The sequence below is a fragment of the Eleutherodactylus coqui genome, chromosome 1, assembly GCF_035609145.1.
Source record: "Eleutherodactylus coqui strain aEleCoq1 chromosome 1, aEleCoq1.hap1, whole genome shotgun sequence".
NCBI classification, from domain to species: Eukaryota; Metazoa; Chordata; class Amphibia; order Anura; family Eleutherodactylidae; genus Eleutherodactylus; species Eleutherodactylus coqui.
Genome location: NC_089837.1, coordinates 206520069 through 206542346, shown reverse-complemented (window position 1 = coordinate 206542346; position 22278 = coordinate 206520069). Strand labels below are relative to the sequence as shown.

Below are 22278 nucleotides of genomic sequence, written 5' to 3'. Positions count from 1 at the left end.
GTGATATATCGATATTTCGATATGTATCGGTTTTCGATGTCCTAACCTTAGTCTGAGTCTATGGCCTCCATCAGATCGTCGGTCTTCTGCTCAAGTGCAGCTGTGCATTGCCCTAGTTTATTGATCTGGTTACTGAAGTCCTTTACAGTAACCTTTTACTCTGCTCTAAAGTAAGTTTTATTTTAGAAGAGCAGCATTGACAGATGGAAGTGGAAGACAAAACAAATTAAGGGGTAGTGACTTTTTAGACAACTTATGCTCATGTAATAGCCTGTGTGTTTCATCAATCTTGAAATATACTTAAATTAAAAATCTTCTTGTTTTACCATTTTAAATCAAGTTTGATGTTGCTTCCACAAGGAATCTCCATTCCAGCTCCTCTGCCTGTTGCTAGATACTTATTGTCTGTAGTTACTCGGATGCTAGGACGTAGGGCAGGAACTATATTCACAAGCTCACTACCTGCACTCACAGGCTGACAGACCTGCACAGTGTCTGCAATCTCCACGATCTCTGCTTGCTTCTTCTACTGTTACAATACCTGTGTGTGTCTGTGAGAGAATGTAGCATTTGGCCATAATTTCTCTGAATGCCTAAATCATTTTGGGACAGTAGAGGGGAAAGCATTTGGAAACTGCCTCACTGCTGATTGGACCAGAGACTGTGCAATACAGTATGGGAAGTCAGGGCAAGGAAGTCAGGACAGTGAACTACTGGCAAAATGTTAGACTTGCTACATGCCTCCTGCCTGAAAGTGGATTGCAAACAGCAGGGCAGCAGAAAAATGGTGATGACTGTCTGAAAATTAGAACTTAGACATGAAACAGCTTGCAAATATTAGCAAATGAGAGAGTAAGGAGAACCCGGTCTATTTTAGAAAACTTGTTTAAAATCAAGTACACTTTAAGTTAGGATTACTTTCTGTGTTTTGCTTGTCAATGTACCTTTTCAATCTATAATTTTTTGCTCAGTGTTTCATTTTAAGGAAACAATATAAGCTGCTACCTTAAATTGATAAAACATGTCCTCCTATCTAAAAGAACTGCTAAGGCTAGGAAATCACTTCCCGCTACATGATTATTTTAGGGGTCGATTCTTGTCCTTTTGGTACTGCTGGTCATAGCAGTTTGTTCCTGGCAATTTTTTGTGTGGAATTTTTCAAAAAGTTGGCAACTTGTCTTCAGAATCAAAAGGGCATTCACAATTTCCCAGAAAGAAAGCTGACTCATATCCTGAGCTGTGACAGAATGGTCACCCTCACATTATCCCTCTTCTCCACAGTCATGTTCTGTTAATTTCTTTGTGCACAAATAGTGCTGAGGAGTTACTGTTCTCCAGAAATACGCTTTATAATATCTAATTGCTCATACATGTATTCTCTCTAGGGATCCTGGCGAGTGGGCCTTGGAACGTGCAAAGCAGAATGTAAAAGAAAACTTTCTTCTCGTTGGAATACTGGAGGAACTTGAAGATGTGCTGCTTTTGTTGGAAAGATTTTTACCTCACTACTTCAAGGATGTCATGAGCATTTATAAAAATCCAGGTACATGGAACAGTTTGTGTTAGCAATATAAAAGAAAAGCAATTGTTACTTATTAAAACTCAGGCATAATGCTAGATTATCAATTGTAGGACTAGTCGAGGTATATAACGTAGGTCAGCACAGGGCTTGTTAAAGCCATTCACACATTTTCATACATCCTGCTGACCTAACAATTACATATGTACAGCTGGTATAAGGTATACATCTCCCTGTATATAGTGATATGGAGCATGCTGGTCTATCTTTTGTATATAATTATATATGTACAGCTGGTATAAGTTATATGCTGTTTAACTACAGAACACTAAAATCACTACTGCCAGTGCTTGCAACCTTTTTTATAACGTTATGGCTCCTAAATCAATATAATTATAAGATCCTAGCTGTAGTCTAGTTTCAGGCCAACTAATGAACCAATAACTTGGCCTAGAAATAAACTGTTAAACTTTTTAAAATATATTTTCTGTAAAATAGTTTATTTTAGCTACTTACTCACTTTATAGGGTTTTTTCCCCCGCTTTAAAACCCTACAAACATCTCTTCTGACCTTTTCAAATACACTGAACTACAGTGGGAGCAATTACTCAGAGTGTCCTTCCCTATTATTTTTAGTCAAAGTACTTACAAACAAGAGGCGCATGTTAGAGACCCTTCAGTCAGGAGCTCAAAAGTGATATGTAAGTCAGTACCTAAGAGGGATGATTACCTGCTATTTATTTTCCCCAGCTTTATTAGAACAGAATTGTGATCTGTGACTATTGATTAGCTACAGTGTCTAATATGAAGTAGTCTTGGACACACCCCCTGTCTCTCATCATTGGTTCAGGCTGTAGTGGGGGCAGGCTGAGGGAGTGTGTCCCAGACTACTTTACATTGGACACTGCAGCTAAACTATAGTCACTGAATATAACTTTGCCATAATACAGCTGAGGTAAAAAGCAGGATCAGAGGAGAAATAGGTTAGCATCTATTGTAGATAGACTTACATATCAGTTTTGAGCTTCCGAGTTGGATGATCATTTTAGTCGTAAAAATTAAAAGAGGCCCTAGAAAGAAGTGGATCAGTGGTAGAATGGCGAATAAACACGGCACCAAGTAATATTACTCTCCCACAGATTAGGCGTAACTAATGGGTCAGTGCTGTTGGTTTGCCTCCCAGTCTAAAATCCGCCAGCCAGTACCTACTAGGTTCTTATATTTGTTGTGACTAGCTACTGTAAGTAATGTGGTCTGTGTTTTGCTCTTCATACCACTGAATGACAAATTTCGTAAAGTTTGCTATTTTTTAATAAGATGTATAATTTATAGTAATCTGTGTATTGCTTTGCTCCTCAGAACACAGAAAACTTGGAAATCTGACAGTAACAGTGAAGAAAACTTTCCCATCCCCCAATGCCCTACAAGTTCTCTACCAACGCATGAAATACGAATATGAGTTTTATCACTATGTCAAAGAACAATTCCATTTGGTGAAACGAAAATTTGGACTTAAGTCACGTGTTAAAAACACACCCAGTAGAGAAATCTTTGTCCCAATACCCATCCCTTTGGAAACAGAGGAACCCATAGAAGATGAGGAGGAGCAAGATGATAAGTGGTTAGAGGACATTTACAAAAGATGATACCCCAGTTGGAGCCTCACAACTGAGTCGTGATCCATTTCTTAAGCTTTTTTTGTTGTTAAAAAAAATTCTTAAGGAACAAGGTTAATGCTGAACTGCATTAACACTTTCCCACATGTTGGGTATTAGGGAAATACTTGTACCCGATTTTGCGGGTTGTGTTTACTTTATAGCACAAGGACTTCTGTTTTTGCCAGTATTTGCAGGAAAAGTTCACTAGATTTATCAGCATTCGCAGAATGATGAATGTGTAGGAGAGGTACATTGGGACTTAGCCTTTGTCCATATAAAGTTTTGCACTTAATTTCTGTTACACAGCAGTTGCAGCCAGTGCTACCCAGGAGCTCCGAGCACACTTCTATAAATACGAGGGCTACATAATATATTATTTAATTCCTGGCGAGAAGAACACCTGTACAGAAGAAGAAATTATATTATTTCAGTGTTTGCTATGTTATAAGTGGATAGGTCTTCCAGAAAAATCCAGAGACTTTCTTTATTTGCTATACAGACTATGGTTGCTTATTGTAGCATTAAGAACAGCCTTCTCTTAACATAGACAACAGCCTCTGAAGATTACAGTGTAAATGCTTGATAGTACATGGAAAATGGACTGATTTTTAATTTAACCGCAGCTTGAATCATTTGTGGCTGAGAACCCTGCGCACTTAGATGAGGTGGAACTTGGTGGAAGTTCCGAGATGGAACTTGGATTTACTATAAAGTATTGAAGTGGAAGACCTCACATTTGGACACTTGTCATGACCCAGTCAAATTCTGATACCTTCTGAACCACTGTGATATTCAGAAGACCTTTGAGTATCACTGTATATTTGAGAATCCCATTCCTTGTCCTGAGCTGCAGCAGTTCTAATCCACTGTCAGAAATGTCTCTAATGATATTTGCTTTTGTTAAATAACAAATGCTAACATAGAAAAGGAGTCTTATGCCCTGTGTGGAAAATAGTCATAAGCCAAAAGATATATGTAATATATGTTCCAGTTAATAACCCTATTATATATTATTATAGCTACAGAAGTCAAGATGCTGTGACATTAAATAAGAAGTAACAATAATGTATCACCAAGGGTATTGTTGACCATTTCAAAGAATGGGACCATAGAATGTTTATTTTGCATAAATAGTTATTATTCAATGCTGAATCGTAGATGTAAGAGAAAGCACATTACTTATTTGTGGAACTCTAAAAATCCAGGTGTCTTGGGCCTCTGGCAAACTGATGTAATTGGGGCCATGTGCTATCCGTGTTAATCCACGGACAGCACACTGGGATATTATATAAGCCTATGAGGCTATGCACATGAACAGTTTTTTACACGCACCTATGGTCCGTGTGAAAAAACTCATGCCATTTCCTATTCTTGTCCATGGACAAAAAAATAGGACATACTAATGCCCTGTCTGTGTGCAGAGTTTGTGTATATTGGATAGTACACAGACGGGTGTCCGTGTGCTGCCCAATCGGAGTTGTGCCCAAGTCTCTCAGGCACAACACGCTTTATGGTTAGTGTGCACCTAGCTTTACCTAGTGTGACAAACCACTATTTTATTATGGATGACTTCCAAAATAAGTCATGATACTGTCTTGTATTGATTACTATTTTTATGTTTAATGTAATATAATATCATAGCATATGTAAACATAATGGTATTTTAAAACATACCGTTCTGGATAAACCTGCTTGCTCTTTTGCACTACATCATCTCACTTTTTGGGATGATCTTATGTCAGGAAACTTTGCGAAAAACTAACATTGAAATATTTTAGCAAATGTACATACAAAAAACAGGATATGGAGCATGTGGGAAAAGACTAAATGAACCTGATTTTTCTTAATTTATAGCCAGCGAATATAAAGCACTTCATCAGATGGCACTGGAGTATGCACAGTTGTGGCTGTAAGACTGACTTAATTGTGCCCAGCATAGTGGTGAGAAGCAAACCCATGAAAATCCTTCTTCATCGTACACCATGTCTAAACTGTTGTCAGTTGATCAACAGTATTTTGCAGGAAATGTAGCACATGCTTTATAAATAAGCATGCACCTGCACCTTTATTCCCTTTATGACCAAGGGTATATAGACTTGGCTCGGTAACTTGGGCTTGTTTTTGGAGTAGGGCTTATATTTTAAGCATCCTCGAAAACCCTGAAAAATCATGCTAGGGCTTATTTTTGGGGAAACAGGGTGGGTACCGACTGTACAAAACACCTGACAGACGGTCGTAAGAGCCAGAATTAGAGCTAAAAATAAAAAAAGACATAATAGCTTTTGGAATGTGGTGATGGGAAAACAACAAAAAATGGTTGCCGAAGGAAGGTCTTTATAGCCAGCCCTGCAAACAGAAATTGCGGAAGTATGATGAAAGGGAGTAGAAATTAAATATTTTTGTACCACTTGTAAATGGAAAGCTTTCACATTGCTACCATTCCATAAGGTTTCTGTTGTTTTTTTAACAGAACAAATAGCGCGGTCTGTAGTTCATTTTAAAAACCGGAAACCTAACTGAGTAGAAGCGAACTGAAAGCCTTCTGTTTGCTTTCCACTTTTTTGAAAACCCATTGAAAGCAATAGGAAAAAAAAACTTTAACATTTATTTCCATTTTAATTCTGTTTCTCTGCTCAAAAAACGGAACAGAGAGATAAAATTATGATTGAAAGTCATAATTCAGGTGTGAACCCACCATTGGGCAAGTTTTTATGAATCAGCCCTTTTGCATAGAGCTCTCCTTTGCTATACATTTATAACAGACCTCTGTCATATTCTGTTCACAACATCTTTGAAACTTCCGATGGAGGTATAAGTTCGAAGGATTTCCCAACTTATGCTGCAGTATAAGCATAAGTTTCTTCCCGCTCGAATTGCTTAGAGTGAAAGGTTTCTCCTTGTTTGTGTATAGGGGGACACCTGTCACTCTAAGCAGTCCAGGCAGGAAGAGGCCAGCAAAGCCATGCCCCTGTGACTCCGAGCCCCATTTCCATTGTACTTTCAAAATATGTTTAGGTTATTTTCACATGATTGAGTCCAATACGGGTTTTTCCATGTGGATTCTGCCTCTAAGACTGCGGCAGAAATTCAAAACTAAGGCCTCATTCACATGAGTGTCATTTTATACAGTGCAGAGGCGTAAAAAAAATTGCATCTAAAAAACTCTATGATTTCCTATGGGGTCTTTCAGACGAACAATTTTTTGACAACAAGATTTCTCTCCGTCAAAAGATAGGAGAGAAATGTCCATCCTCATCTCTCTACTGCTGCAGCACGTAACTATTTTATTTTACCATCTGCTGCAGCAGATAGCTCAGGAGGAAGATTTCTTCTGCACTTGTCAGTCTGCACTCAGCTGAGCAGACTGTAAGGCAGAATGAAAGGAGAGAGCAGCAGCTGATAGTGATAGGTGCACTGCAGCAATATGTCTTTCTTTTGAACTAGTTTGTCTGAAACATTTTATTAGAGATGAGCGAACGTACTCGGTAAGGCCAATTTCGCAATCGAGCACCGCGATTTTCGAGTACTTCACTACTCGGGTGAAAAGCACTCGGGGGCGCTGTGGGTGAGCGGGGGGTTGCAGAGGGGAGTGGGGGGGAGAGGGAGAGAAAGAGAGCTCCCACCTGTTGCACGCTGCTACCCCCTGCTCCACCACGCCACGCCCCGCCCCACAGCGCACCCGAGTACTTTTCACCCGAGTAGTGAAGTACTCGAAAATCGTGGTGCTCGATTGCGAAATCGGCCTTACCGAGTACGTTCGCTCATCTCTACTTTTTATCATTGGCAGCAGCACACACATAGTGGACTACAGGAAGTAGTCTTTGATAGTTATGGGCTATGACAAAGACTCATTCTTTAGAGTCGAAACGTCGCCATCTTGTGTGTTGAGGAGGCATTACTATCTGTGTATTCTCATGAATGCATAAAATACAACCGCACCAAACCTGCTGCCTGACGTCTTTCTTACTATATGCATATCTTTGGGAATTTGGACTCGTTCCCGGTCTGGGCGTGCAGACAAGGCTGAAGGATACAGCTTAGGATTTTTTTTCCCCCCCGAACTGGTAGTGGTGAGTGCTGCTGTTCAACTTTATTTACTTCAAATTGCTATGAATCAGTGACTGGAGGGCAGGGCAAGTGGAGCTAGCTTGTAGCTCATGAATATCAAAGACTGCTTCCTATAGTCCTGTATGTGTGCTACTAATGATAAAGTGTAATGGCCATTTAGACGGGACGAATGTCAGGCAAAAAAAAGCCCAACACTCGTCCCCGCATACATTTGCTCCCATGCTGCTGCATGGGAGCCAATATCTCTGGCTCGCAGGGGGACAGCTGGAGGACATTTCTCTCCTCGCTCTCTCCCGTCCCTCTCCATTGACTTAAAATAGCAGCCGCTCAATACTGAACGGACGCTATTTACACTGAACGATCAGAGTTCAGCTCATCATCCATCATTTATGCAGCCCTGCTGGCCGCTCTGTGAGCCTTTAGTTTCTGGCAAACTATTTCACAGATGAGACATAAGACAGACACATTGCTAGAAAAAGTATGCTTGGTATAACCTTATAGGGCAGCATAAAGGTGGTGACAGATTCCCTTTAACATATACAGAAGCTGTAGAGCTCTAAAGTAACGTGAAGAAAATGTAGGATACCCTGCAGTATTTTTTCACTACAGAGAAGAGGCAATGATAACATAGTGGATCTCATTTCCACCTGAATAACAGCATAGTAATAATACTAAGAAAACGTGTCCATATATTTGCTCATATAATTTCCCCATATCTGTCTATAGTAAACTGAGGTCTACTGTTACTCGCCTATTGTAACCCCCTACTAGTAGGCCACAGGAAAGGAGGACTATGCTACACCTTCTTCAAAGGCAAGCAGTATTTGACTATGTCACTATGTCCAAAGTAAAAAAAAAATCTTCTGAGTCTCAGCATAGAAACCGTTTTTCCCAAATTCTTTTACTGTCTTTAGTAACATTAGTGTGTTTGTTAAAAGTCAGTGTGCTAAGTGAACAAATATGTATATTAACCAAGATTTCATTTTTATTTTGAATGTTTACTGCCTTTTCAACAAACATCTTAATATGATAGTCAATGTGATAACTAGGAAAATTGCAATTCACTTTATTTAAAAATAAAAATAGATCCAAGGTGCTGGCCACTAGGAGATTCCTTTGTAATATGCTGTCCACTGCCTGTTGTCAAGTGATGCCAGTCTTTAGCAACAGACAGATTGCAGGAAGTGGGGCGGGGCTTATCTAGGATAAGGAAGCAGTGTGTAATACATGCAGCCCGCCGTCCTGCATTGTTCGGCTTCAATACTCTATGACCCATGAACTAGTGTACTCTCCTCCCTCCTGGTTCAGCTCTGTACAGTAGGTAGCCATCAGTTCTGATAAAGGCCTGTCTTTCTACAAGTGGACTCTGCTGTATCCGCTAGACATGCGTTAACCTTGTGCCTACACTGCAGCTCTCACAAGTTCTCCTGCTGAATAGTGCTGAAATCCTGCATATAGCAATAGATATATTTGTGCTCTTGTTGATCACTCTGTCCTACATATCCGTCTGTTCTGTCCAATCAGTGAGGAGCGGCGGTGTATAAGATCAGGGCAGCACTCCTCTTGGTCAGGAGGGAAGTAAGGGAAGCACCAGCATTTATAGCACTGGCAGACCTCTCAGGAAGAGTGGATGGATTATAATTAGAGATGAACGAACCTACTTGGCCACGCCCCTTTTTCGCCCGAGCGCCGCGATTTTCGAGTACTTCCGTACTCGGGTGAAAAGATTTGGGGGGGCGCCGTGGGTGAGTGGGGGGTTGCAGCGGGGAGTGGGGGTAGAGGGAGAGAGAGAGGGCTCCCCCCTGTTCCCCGCTCCACCACGCCTCCCCCAGCGCCCCCCGAATCTTTTTACCCGAGTACGGAAGTACTCGAAAATCACGGTGCTCGATCGAGTAATTACTCGAAACGAGTACGTTCGCTCATCTCTAATTATAATAGAGCAGCAGCACTGAGGCGCTAGTTAGGGAAATAACAAAGGTGTGTGCCCCAAATCACAATCCAAGGCATAAGCACTACAAGATCAGGTATTTCAGTATATGATGATGATGACGACAGGTACGCTTTAAATATTGAAAAGATAGTGACTTTTTTTGTCTGATGTATTAGATGTTACTGAACTTCAAGTTGGGAGCACAAGAGCTGAGAGTTCTGCTGTAATATGCTGGTGTGAAAATAACCTATTTATGTACCCATAATACAGACGAGTGTCCTAGCCCGACCTTGAATCTATGACTCAAACCCACAGAACCATAGGAATCTATGATGCTCTAAGTTTGAGTCTGTAGTCCCGTGATTGGGCTGACACTCATCCGTATTACGGGTACATCAGTGTGCCATAATACGCTCATATTAAACTTGACTTAAAGGGAGTCTATCAGCCGTGTTGACTATGCAAAACTATTATACATACCTTTTGTTGATGCTTTTATTAGCAGCAAGACTCAGAAAATTAAGTTTCATTTCCCTGAGAGCCCTGAAAGTTTCCTGGAGGCAGGCCTTTTCTCTGAAATGCCCCTCCACACTCTCCATTGAGCTGCTCCACAGCTCCAATTGACAGATGAAGCAGTCACCTGGTTGGCCCAACAGTTGTCAGTCAGAGCTATGGAGCAGCTCAATGGACACACTGGAGGGGCATTTCAGGGACAAGGGCTGTCACCACAGCACTTTCCCGAGTGAGACGTCCTGCTAATAAAAGCACTGATAAAAGTATATTTAATCTGTTCTCCCCTCCACCTACCTTGTGGCATCAGCCAATTTACATGTTCAGAACTGCTGACAAACTCCTTTAGGGTCTCATGTACATGGCTATATCACTGCTCCATACAACTTCTGAGTTGTCTGGAGCCTTAACACAGCACCATTGAAATCTATAGGGCCTCTGATTTCATACAGAACTATATAGATGTTACAGTTCCACTTTAATCCCCACACAACGCAATACAACTAGTGCTATCAAGTGTAGGTACACTGAGATGAGCATGGAAGCTCTCCCTTCATACAAGTCCCTGTGCTCATAACAGTTTCTCATATTGTAAAGGTTCAGTTTTTGTTTTTCATATCAAACAAAGCTGTATAGTACTTATGTGTTTGCTGAACTCAGTACTACTTTGCCCATTTCTAAAAGTTTTTTCAAGTGTGATTCTATGTTGTATTATTAAGTGTAAACAATTTTTATATAGAACCTGGTTAATGCTGCTAAAACCATGAGCAATATGAACCCAGGACAGGTATGTACAGCGCATCCATGTATGTGGTCTTCTGAAATGCTGTGGCATTACAGATTAGCCTTTAGGGCTTAGTCAGACGGGCGTTTTTAGCCGCGATTTGCGCATGCGCATGCGTCCGGTGATTTTTTTAAAACCATTGCTTTGCAATGGTATCGGACACATGAGCGCTTTTTATGCGCTCGTCCGATAAATTATAGAACAAAAAATCGCAGATCGCACCTATCTGCGATTCCTGTTCTCTTCTGTATATGCGCTCAATGGGGCCGGCGGCAGCAGCGCCGACCCCATTGAGAACATATAGAAGACAAATCATTCTTCTCTGCCACAGCTGTAACAGCTGTGGCAGAGAAGAACGATGTTTGCCCATTGAATTCAATGGAGCGGCAATACAGCCGCTCCATTGAAAGCAATGGGCTGCCGGCGTGCGCGGGGTTAATTGTCGGGAAGGGGTTAAATATATAAGCCCTTCCCTGCAATTCATCCTAAAATGTGTTAAAATAAAAAAAAATTGTATACTCACCTTTCCGCTGCAGCCGGAGTCCAGCCGCGGCCGCTGTCAGTTCTCCTGAACTGCTTCTCGGCACTATTCAGCCGGCGGGGCTTTAAAATCCCCGCCTGCTGAATGATCTGCCTCTGATTGGTCACAGCCCTGACCAATCAGAGGCTGAAAACACTCACACACCCATTCATGAATTCATGAATGGGTGAGTGACTGCTGCCTCTCAGCGCTGAGCCAATCAGGGGCAGGTCTGACTCACATCCATTCATGAATTCATGAATGGGTGTGAGTGAGGCATGTCTCTGATTGGCTCAGCGCTGAGCCAATCAGGGGGCAGGTCTGACTCACACCCCCTTCACACCCACTGCAGGACGGCCGCGCGGAGCTTCGGCTGCCGGCAGAAGGTGAGTATACAATTTTTTTTTATTTTAACACATTTTAGGATGAATTGCAGGTAAGGGCTTATATATTTAAGCCCTTACCGACAATTCATCCCGGGCTCGCCCGCAGCGCATTGCTTTCAATGGAGACGGCTGTATTGCCATCTCCATTGAATGCACTGCGCTGGACAGCTCCGGCCCGTTTCTAATGAAATGCGGCTAGGAGCAGATTTTCGAGCGATTTGCGGGTGACTTGCGCGCACCGGTCACGCGATTTGCGGATGCGCATCCGTCATGCGATCCGCAAATCGCGCGAAAAAACGCCCGTCTGACTGAGCCCTTAACTGTGGATGTGGAGTCTCATAGACCCCTCCCCATTCTAGGTTTCTGAGAATCACGTACTTTACCGCAACCGACCGGCTCAGTATCTTTTGTTTTAGTTGATTATTTCTACAGGTTTTTTAGTTATTTATAACCTGAAAATTAATAAAAAACAAGATATTGTAAACATCCAGTTCATTATTGTGGAAAAAAGTCAACCACAATATATAGGAGACTGTGAGACCCCACGTCCACAAATAAGTCATGTCCACAGTTGAAAGTTAAATCCACTTGAAAGACTGAAGTGACAGCACTTTCCTTATACACAAAAGGGGAGAGAACTGTCACTCTATATGGTCCGGGTGGGGAGAGGCCAGTGTGGCCTGCCTCTGTGATTCAGACCTCAGTTTAGAGTCAGACTCCAAAGGGTATTAGTGTATCTTGACGCCACCGGAAGCTAGGGATTTGACAGGAGGAACGCCCCTGTCACACCCCTAGCTCCCAAAAGGGCCGAGGCTGGAAGGTGCTACCAGCTGAAATGAGTACCTGTAAAGGCTTCCAGAGACAATTCACTCCTCACTGTGACCGCAGCTGCCGTACCCCCTTGCTGCCCGTCATCACAGGTCGCTGGCGGCCGGCAGCTCTGTGGTAGGTGAGCGGTGCATCTGGAGCCTCGCATCTCTGTGAGTGCAGCAGCCGTCCCCCGATACCATCTTGAGGCTAGGTCCCGGGCGCTGGCTGTGTGCTGTGAGGTCGTTTGCCGTCGGCGACTGTGTTCTCGGTCACCGGCCGTAAGATGTGGAGCCTCCGTTTGCGATGCTGCCTCCGTGCTCTTAGGTGGTAGCGGCCGGCTCCCCCGCTGACAGCTCCTACATCTGCGGCAGTCGCCAGCAACCTTCTTCTGCCATTAAGGGGGGAGGGCGCTTTCATGTCCTTGCCGCTGGGGCGGCCTGCCGCTTGATCACTCTACTCTGTAGGGTTCCTCCTTCAGGGCCGCAAGCGGGAAACAGGATTGCAACAGCAGGCAACGCTGTATGGCTTCCTCACTATGGTTATGTGGGCTTAGAGGACCTGCAGGGCGAGCGGCTATCCAGCCAATCACGTTCAGGGGGCGTCACCCCCTTATCAATCTTGACTCCACCAGGACTTCCTGGCGGCATCAAGATACACTAATACCACTCCACAGTGTGTTTATCCTGAAATGCCATAGCATAACACATGCATGGGTGCAGTGTGCCTACGTGTCCTGAATTAATGCTGCACATGGTTCAAGCTGCATGAACCTGGTGACAGGTTCTCTTTAAGGGTCACAAGCACTTAATGTATATCAAGCTGTCTATAGTAAGTAAGGGAGAGTTACTATGAGTTACTCAAGCAGGAAAAGTATTTGGTTTCAGTCACACAAAGTTTATCTGGGCTCTGTGTTTGCTGCATTTCAGAACAAACCCCCATTGCTTAAAGCACTTTTTAGATTTTTGTTGTGATTGTCAGGGTGTTTTATATCAAAAAAAGCGTTTTATGAAACATTTTTTGAACGTATGCTATGAAAATCCAATGCATGTGTGAATGCATGTAAATAGTGTGCATATTTTATGTTTTGTTTGGATGGACAATCCTACATTTCTATTCACTGACAACTAACATTTGTTTAACAAAATATTTATTGGTTTTATGATGTTCCAAAATATATCAATCAAGAATTACAACATTACAGTCCTGTGTAAAGTCCAGCGGCAAGTAGATTGAACAGATAAATCAGGCGTTACATTGAATGTTTATTAGAAATTATATCTGGCAAAGTAAAATTAAAGTAAAGTGCCAATTTTCACTTCTTCAATTACTGCAACTCCTAATCAGATTAATTAGTATAAACATTAGAGACACAGCTAACATTTGGTTGCTGCATACTTAGAGGGGTATTCCCATCTTGGCAATCCTATTTCAATGCGTTCGAAAATTGCCAAACCATGCGCTGATCCAAAATATGTTTGTTTTCAAAAATCGCTGTTTTTCAGCCATTGCAGCCATTGATTCCTCTGTCCTCTGGTTGTTTACTGATCATTGCCAGGGAAACAGACAACTTCTCTTATGTAAAGAAATAACAGAGCACGGCGGTAGCTGGTGGCCGGGCCAAAAGCTGGTGCACATGCGCTCCGGAGATCGCAGTTTACCAGATATAGATGAATGAAAGGAGTAAGAAGTCTGTAAGCACCGGCCTCTTTTACGGTTTCATTCTACAGACAAAATGGTCTGTTTCCTTGGCAATGTGCAGTAAACAACTAGAGAGCAGAGGAATCAATAGCTGCAATGTCTGGAAAACCGAGCATTTTGGAAATAAGCATCTTATGGGTGAGTGTCTTGTTTTGCTATTATGAAATAGGATTCCTAAGTTTGGAAATACCCCTTTTAATATAAGAAGAGATGCATTAAAAAAAAAAGTTTATCTACAGGACATAATGCTGTTTTTTTGTTTCAATTGTCATAAAGCAAACTGATTTTCTCTAGTTCATTGCCTGATGAATCGGTAAGACAGTAGAAAACACATATACCTTGGTGTAACGCACGTGGTGTTTAGATGCTTTACTTGTATTATTCACTTGCCTGAAAAGTGCATTGCAATTTGTTGTAAAGCAATGTGCAGTTTTGCCATGCAGTTATCAGTCCTATGGCTTACAGCTAATACGAATACAGGCACCTTTAGCTTGAGAGATACTTTGGCAACATTTTAGAGAATTGAATTATAAGTTGCAGGTTTATACCATTCACACCCTTTTCAGCCAGAGGTACTTTAGCTACATATTTGGTCCATGTTCTTGGGACATAATACATAGCTAATATATGTATCTATTTGCATGGCTGTATTTTTCACAGACATTTTTGAATAATGCAGCATGACCTACTTTTTGTATTGCTGCCTACATATAGTTATTATTTTGCATTGGGCAAATATGGATCAGTATTTGTCCAGTAGAAAATAAAAACAACATGGAGGTAAATACTAATCAAAGAATGATGATTTACGGCTGTAATGTCACCTGTAACACATCCATATTATGGACATGTTGCAATACACTTGTCTGAAACTGGCCTTACATCAGTTTTAAGTGACAGAATCACAGAGGGTCACCTATACCACCCATGGCTAAAAAAAGATGGAGGGTGGCTTGTTAGGGGTAGATACTCTAATACCAGAGGGCCTTGGCATACGTCCGGATTTTCTGGCACCATTCTAGAGAGCAAAGTGAACACAGAATAGTGTAGTTGGAAGGGAAATTAGATTCTCCACAGCCTCCAGGCTGTTTACACAATTCCCTAATATTTTACCCAAATAAATGCAAATAAGAAGTGCCTTAAAATACTATTTTTCAGATACTGTTAAAATGCGACTGAAAGTTTCCAGGGCAGACATTATCCTTGGGGCTTTCCTATGTATTGATCCAATCCCTATATAATTTGGTAAAACATATAGTAGAACAGAGATGTAGCATTGGAGATTGGGCACATCTGCCTACTTTGTGGATAAACAATTTTATATTAAATTATTTAACAAGTAATGTATTGTAAATATGTGTGCATTGTGGGGATCACTTACCTCCCAATGACATCTACAGGTAATCAATAAGACAACCAATGGGACTGGTCAATGCCAGCCAAAAAGATTACAGCAGTGCAGGACTTTTTGGTTGAGACCGGTATCATATCACAAAGTAGGCCAGAAAGTTAAAAGAAATAAGTTATGTTCACTAATACAGCTGCAAGGAGGTCTGTAATGTTTGACACTGATGAGTAATTAGGCTGTTTGCATGCATGCAATTAATGTAAAATAATGGGCCCATCTAGTTTTATATATTTTTTTATACTGGCTAAAATGAAAAAGATATAGAAAAAAACAAAGGAATCTTGACAAAAAATAGCAGTGTGAGCGTGTTGAACTTGTCATCCAAGGTTAACTATGATATATACACATAATTTGTGGCTTTCCTCCAGCAGCACATCTCTTTTCTCCCATTTATATTAATGGACATAAGACATAAGAATTATTTACTAGGCTGAGACTAGTAGCTTGAATGGCAACTTTATTGGTCAGTCAAAGACTGTTTCAGTTATTCACTGGGTATTACTAGCTTGAGCTTTGACACATCAACGGCTGTTCATGTCACCCAGTACTTTGACATCCTGGGTAATTGGCTTGGACCCCACCACATCATGTACATACACCCACAAAACTCCCAACGCAAACACTCAGTCACTACTTTAACTAAATAAAATGTTTCAGTCCATTATAAAAAGCTCAAAACATACATTTCAGCTTCATAATTAGGCTGCTGCTTGTTTTTTGTGTTTTCTAAACCAACTCTCAAAAACTTCATACGAGCAAGAAAACTGTTTTCTCACAATGTCCACAAGGATAAGACGACACAAAATACTGATTAGAATACAACAAAAGCATTAACAATAATTGTGATGACATATTTATGAAAAGCCCTGATTTTCCATAGTGAGGTATCCATAGAGAAATAGCAATTCTGTAAGCATTAACATTAGACATTGTATCCATGACAAGTACAAGCTGCGAACCTGCAATATCATAATACATCTTCATTGAAAAAGGTACCGAATGTAAAATACTTTATGAATATTGTTTTTAATGAAATACGCACAACCGGCAAAGGTTTATGTGCTTTTAGGAAACCGTTAAAGGAACATAAATGTACATAGAAAACAAGTGGGTATTAGAATGAAAATAATTTTATTTGGAGAATATTTTAGTTTTTGTAAATGACTATGTAGATTGCCCTAATACTGCTTGTTGTTCCTTCGTTGTAAGGAGTGAAACATTTCTCACCTACATTTACACTGTCATTAATAATGTTAACAGTCTGACATTTTCAAGGTACTTATTTCTTAATTATATGGCACATATTCATCTTTCACCCTGTTGCCCTTTTAAGAGTTGTTTATCTTGATACATATTTTACAGTTCGATATTATTTAAAAATAAATATAATTAAAAGTGTTTGATGTCTTGTTTGAAGATGCAGACATGTTGGCTTGATAGACCATGTTGATCTTTCAGACATTGCAAGTGGGGATTTGTGCAAACCACTATCTTAGGCTGGGTCACATCTGCTTCGGAACGTCCGATTGGAGGTTCCGCTGCAGAACCATCTCAAAATGCCACAAGAAAGCTGGACAGTTAGGCAGAAACCGAACAGACCCCATTATGCTCAATAGGGTCCGTTCAGCGTTGTTCGATTTCGTCCTGAAATGGAGCCGTTTGGCTGCGGGGATTTCTCTTTCCTGCTCCCCAAATGATGTTGGCTCCAGTGTTTGTCATATTATAGGTTCTATATATGTGTGTTTAACATTCTGCAAGTCAAGAGGGACATCATCACTTCTTAAGGGGAACACCTAGAAGGTGAGTGAAGAGACTTATAAGGCCATTCATGCTCCTCTGGGAAATATATGCAGATAAGGAAGATGGAACAATACCTCTGCAGCACCACCTATTGGATGGCAGCATTCACACAAATCAATGTCCGATTCTTTATACAGGTCTTTGAAACAATGATTGGGATTTGAAAACCAAGCCAGAATCCATGCACAGACAGCTGTTTCGGAGTGTGTGCAGTAAGATTCAGGTTTGGCCAGTGAAAGGCCTATGACTTGAGTAGGGAGGGGTATCATCATAGGATCATAGAATGGTAGAGTTGAAAGGGACCTCCAGATCATCTGGTCCAACCCACTGCTCAGTGCAGGATCACTAAATCATCCCAAACAGATGTTTGTCCAGCCTTTTTTTGAACATTCAATAAAAAAAGAGGCTAGCCTTGTTCAATGCACCTATTAACAGCCAACTGAGCTGGATTTGGGCTGAATTTTGCAGCCCCTACCTAGAGCTTTCTTCCCTGAGGTTCCTTATTTATAGTCTTTGACAGCTGCCTATGTTGTGTATTTCAGCCCTATTGTTTTTATGTTCCCCCCACCCCAAACTATATATTTCATGAATATACCTTCTGCGGCACTGGCGCCACGGTATGTGACCTGTTAGTCATTGGGTCTTCTGGCCTGGTAATGTCCCGTAAACAGGACTTCTAATGTAGAATCCCTAGCCTATTTAAGGAACATCACTGATGAAGATCCTTCTATTGGCCGAAATGGTCATGTGGATAAATAGACAACATAAACAAAGTACCTGAAAAACTGTAGCATCAGCAGAGGAGCAGCAGAAAGGTGACTATACATATATTTTTTTAACATATAGTTCATCCCCTTCAAATTTAATAGAAAGAGTTTGGGGTGGGGGGGGGGGGGCATAAAAACAATAGGGCTGAAATACAGAATTATATGAAGGAAATGATAACATTGTAAATTAACATAGGCAGCTGTCAAAGACTATAAACAAGGAATCTCAGGGGAGAAAGCTCTAGGTAGGGGCTGCAAAATTCAGCCCAAATCCAGCTCAGTTGCGCTGTTACTGGGTGCATTGAACAAGGATAGCCCCTAGTAGGGGAACGCTGTCTCTTCTGTTGGGTTCGTTTCCACACGGGAGGGAGCACAGGTGAAGATGCCTCCAGTATCCACTCGTAGTTCTCAAGTGATGAAGTGTCCTTGGCAGAGCAAAAGGCCAGTAAATCAAAGTAGGTGCATAGACTTGCAGAGCGACCATTTGAAGAAGCCATCAAGTCGAAGGGAAAACCCCAGCGGTAAGCCAACCCCTTGTCTCCTAAGGTGGCAAACGGGGCGAAGGTGTCATTTCTATTACAAGGTAATCCAGGACAAGTCTGGGTATAATTGAATAGATGCCCCATCAAAATCAAAACAGTGGGTGGTTTGAGCTTTCGCCATAATCTCTTCTTTTACCTCAGTCATGCATGTAGCAGATAACATCTCGTGGCTAAGACGCAGTCCCCTTATGTGCTCTGTCAAGTTGAATATGGTGAGAAGTGGGCTCAACTAAGATCAAATTGAAGATTGCAGTAATAGAAGCCTTTAACTGTTTCAGCACTGTAAAATATTCAAACAAATTTGTAGGCAGTTTGAGGTCCAAGGGACATAGTTGTCCCATAGTTTTAAAGAGTTAAAGGGGTTGTCCCGCGGCGAAATCAAAAATTTTTTATTCTACCTGCCCCCACATTGTGCCCCGATAAAAACAATCCCTTTGTTATTATTTTATTTTTTTTTAAATCGCTTACCTGCATCCCCGTTCGGGCAGTTTCTTCTTTTAAAGATGGCCACCGGTCCTTTCCCAATGATGCACCGCGGTTTTCTCCCATGGTGCACCGCGAGTCTTCTCCCATGGTGCACCGTGGATGTCTTGCGTTCCACTACCGATTACAGCCACCTAATTGGCTGATCGGCACCACGTGACGGAGGCGGAGCTACGATGATGCGGAGAAGACCAGCTCTCTGGTGCGAGCACGAGCAGAAGACCGGACAGCGCAAGCGCGTCTAAAGAAGCCAGAAGACACAGAAATTAGACAGAGCCATGGAGACGGGGACGCCAGCAACGGAGTGGGTAAGTGAATAACTTCTGTATGGCCAATATTTAATGCACGATGTACATTACAAAGTGCATTAATATGGCCATACAGAAGTGTATAACCCCACTTGATTTCATGGGACCAACCCCTTTAAGTCCTCCTTGACTGTTGCCTCGTGCATTCCCCAGACTCATATATTATCCATACAACCTCTATTATCCAGATATTGGAAATGACTGTTTATTTTGTGAACTCCCACTACCTGAGATGAGATAGTGGCATTATGGTTGGGCATCAATTTGTTGCGCTTCTTCAGGCACCCCCTCCAGGCAATCCAGTCTCTCTGCCATAAATTTCAGATCATGATGGACAGCAGGCAAAATCCATAACTAGCTGTATGAGGGTTTGTTTTTTTGGGGGGTGGCAGGAGTTGTATATTTTAATGGCATCACACTAGGGTACATATAATGTGTTGCATAATTTCTATTACATTTTGGGGGAGGGTGGGGAGGGGGGAGTTTAGATGTAAGATCCCTCCAGAAATACTGCCATTGCTTTTGGATTTAGTTTTTAGAGCGTTCATCATTCGGTAAAAATAGCATGATCATTTTCTTATCTGAATCAACCCAATTACTGTGATACTAAGTTTATATAGATATTTATTTTTTTCCTACTTTAACACAATAAAATGTTCTTTAAAAACACATTTTTAAAGCACAACATTCGAATCTGCATCGGTACATTCTATGACCCGTAACATTTTTATATTCCGACAATAGAACTCTGTGAGGTCTTGTTTTTTGCGTGAAGAGTTGTAGTTTTTATTAGGGTACATGTGACTTTTGGATGGACTCTTATTGCATTTGTTGTGAGCCTAACAACAGAAAGATAGCAATTAGTGCATTACCTTTAAAAATTGCTTTTAAGACATTCACAATGCATGACAAATAGCAAAACATTTTCATTGTTCAGGTCGTTATGGTGATATCTATTATGTACTTTTAAAAAAAAAAATAATTTTGGTATCCTTATAGCATCCTTATGTTACGTGTCCACAGCACTGAAAACTCAGTGATTTTCTATACTCACCCGCTCTCTGGTTCTTGCAGTGCCTGCCACTGAAGATCACGCTGGCTCTGCAAATTCGACTCATTTCACTGGCCCAAGAATGCACTATACCATACAAGTCTATAGGAGAGCATGCACACTGGGAAAAATGTCAGATTTGCAGTGCCGGCACGATCTTCAGGGTGGGATCCAGGGGCAATTATAAAGGTTCTGTGCTGATGCAGGCCATTGATAAGCCTGCGTCCGACACCGCAGTATGGAGATAAGTCAGGCCACTATCCCTTATAGATGGCACGAATGGGCTACTTCAACCTACATGGAATGCCTGAGATTTGTAGTTGCGCACAGTTTGCCTTGGAAGTATATAACATGCTGTAGCCTAAACACGTATGCTAAACACAGAGAATGTAATTTATTTTTTTACTTTAATTTACAGCCTTAAAAAAGTGGCAGCAGAGCGAAAGGCAAATGGCGGCAAAAATGTAAATACTTGGCGTCATCTGCAAATTCGAGGGTGCATTTGCAGCCATTTTGGTTGCTATCAGGAGACCTTTGAAGTATTGCAGTGCATTATAAAAAGGGTCAGTGCTAATGTAAACATGATCTGTCAGTAAGGGCTCCTGCACACTTGCGTTTTACTTGCGCGATTTTTTTCACGCGATTGTCAATGGGACTTTCTAATGTTAAAAACGCATCGGACAAAAATTGCAAAGCACAAACTTGCGATGCATTTTTAACATTAGAAAGTCCCATTGACAATCATGCTAAAAAACGCAGTGATATTGCGTGAAAAAACGCGCAAGAAAAAGGCAAGTGGGTATTCACCCTAAAAGTGGGACAAAAATGAAAAGTGTGCTAAGTGGTAAAAATAAATATAAAAAGTTGAAACCCCACTTTTCCTGCTTACTATGGAAATAAAACAACACAAATTTGATATCACAACGTATAATGACACACATAAAAAGCTAGTACATTATTTAAGGCATGCAATGAATGTTGTGAAAAAAATATATAAAAAGTTGCTACAATAGCTAATTTTGGCATCTCGCCTCACAAAAAAAGAAAAAGAAAAGCGAACAAAAAGCCATATGAATCACTAAATACCGTATATACCGGCGTATAAGGCGACGGGGCGTATAAGACGACCCCCCAACTTATACGCCGGTAATACAGTGGAGAAAAAAAAAATCATTACTCACCTCCCCCAGCGTTCTGCGGCGCAGCTGCAGGCTGTCGCTCCCTCCTGGTCCCCGGCAGAGCATTGCTTTCTGAATGCAAGGCTTGAAATCCCCGCCTCCAGAAAGCTAATACACACGCCGTCAGCCAGTTACAGCCATTCAATGACATCATTGAATGGCTGTGATTGGCTAAAACACACGTGGCTTCAGCCAATCACACTATTCAATGACATCATTGAATGGGTGTGATTGCTAACACACGTGCGCCTTCAGCCAATCACAGCCATTCAATGATGTCATTGAATGGCTGTAACTGGCTGACGGCGTGTGTATTAGCCTTCTGGAGGCGGGGATTTCAAGCCCCGCATTCAGAAAGCAATGCTCTGCCGGGGACCAGGAGGGAGCGACAGCCTGCCGGAGCGCGACAGAACGCTGGGGGGGGTGAGTAATGATTTTTTTTTTGACACTTTTTTTTTTGTATTACCGGCGCATAAGACGACCCCCGACTTCAGAGCAGATTTTTCGGGGTTCAAAAGTCGTCTTATGCGCCGGTATATACGGTAGTACTATTAAAAAGTACAATTCATCCAGCAAAAAAAGAAGAAAAAAATTAGCCCACATAGCAACACTGATGGAGAAAAATGTCAAGGGCCTTTAACCCTTTCCAATCCAAATTGTATCATGGTTTTCCTAGGGGGCTTATTCTTTTTCTACCGTTATACAACGGCGCTATATGCTGGCTAAAGCCAGTACTGCATGAGGTGACACGTTGGATAGGCTCCGACAGCAGAGAGCCTGGCAATATACAGTAAGAGAACCCCGACAGACGTCTTCAACATCGGAGCTGTACAGCCTTAAATCATAATGTCTTCAGAG

The 22278-nt window shown here is 41.6% G+C and overlaps 1 protein-coding gene across 1 annotated transcript in view; it reads left to right on the top strand.

Moving 5' to 3' along the window:
- Positions 1–6617, top strand: part of UST (uronyl 2-sulfotransferase) — a 257124-nt gene extending 250507 nt beyond the window's left edge. The window contains exons 7-8 of the mRNA XM_066605452.1: positions 1386–1543; positions 2879–6617. Of these exons, the coding sequence (XP_066461549.1) occupies positions 1386–1543; positions 2879–3165 (445 nt within the window). The 3' untranslated portion in view covers positions 3166–6617. The remainder of the gene's footprint in view (positions 1–1385; positions 1544–2878) is intronic.
- The last annotated feature ends 15661 nt before the right edge of the window (positions 6618–22278 follow it).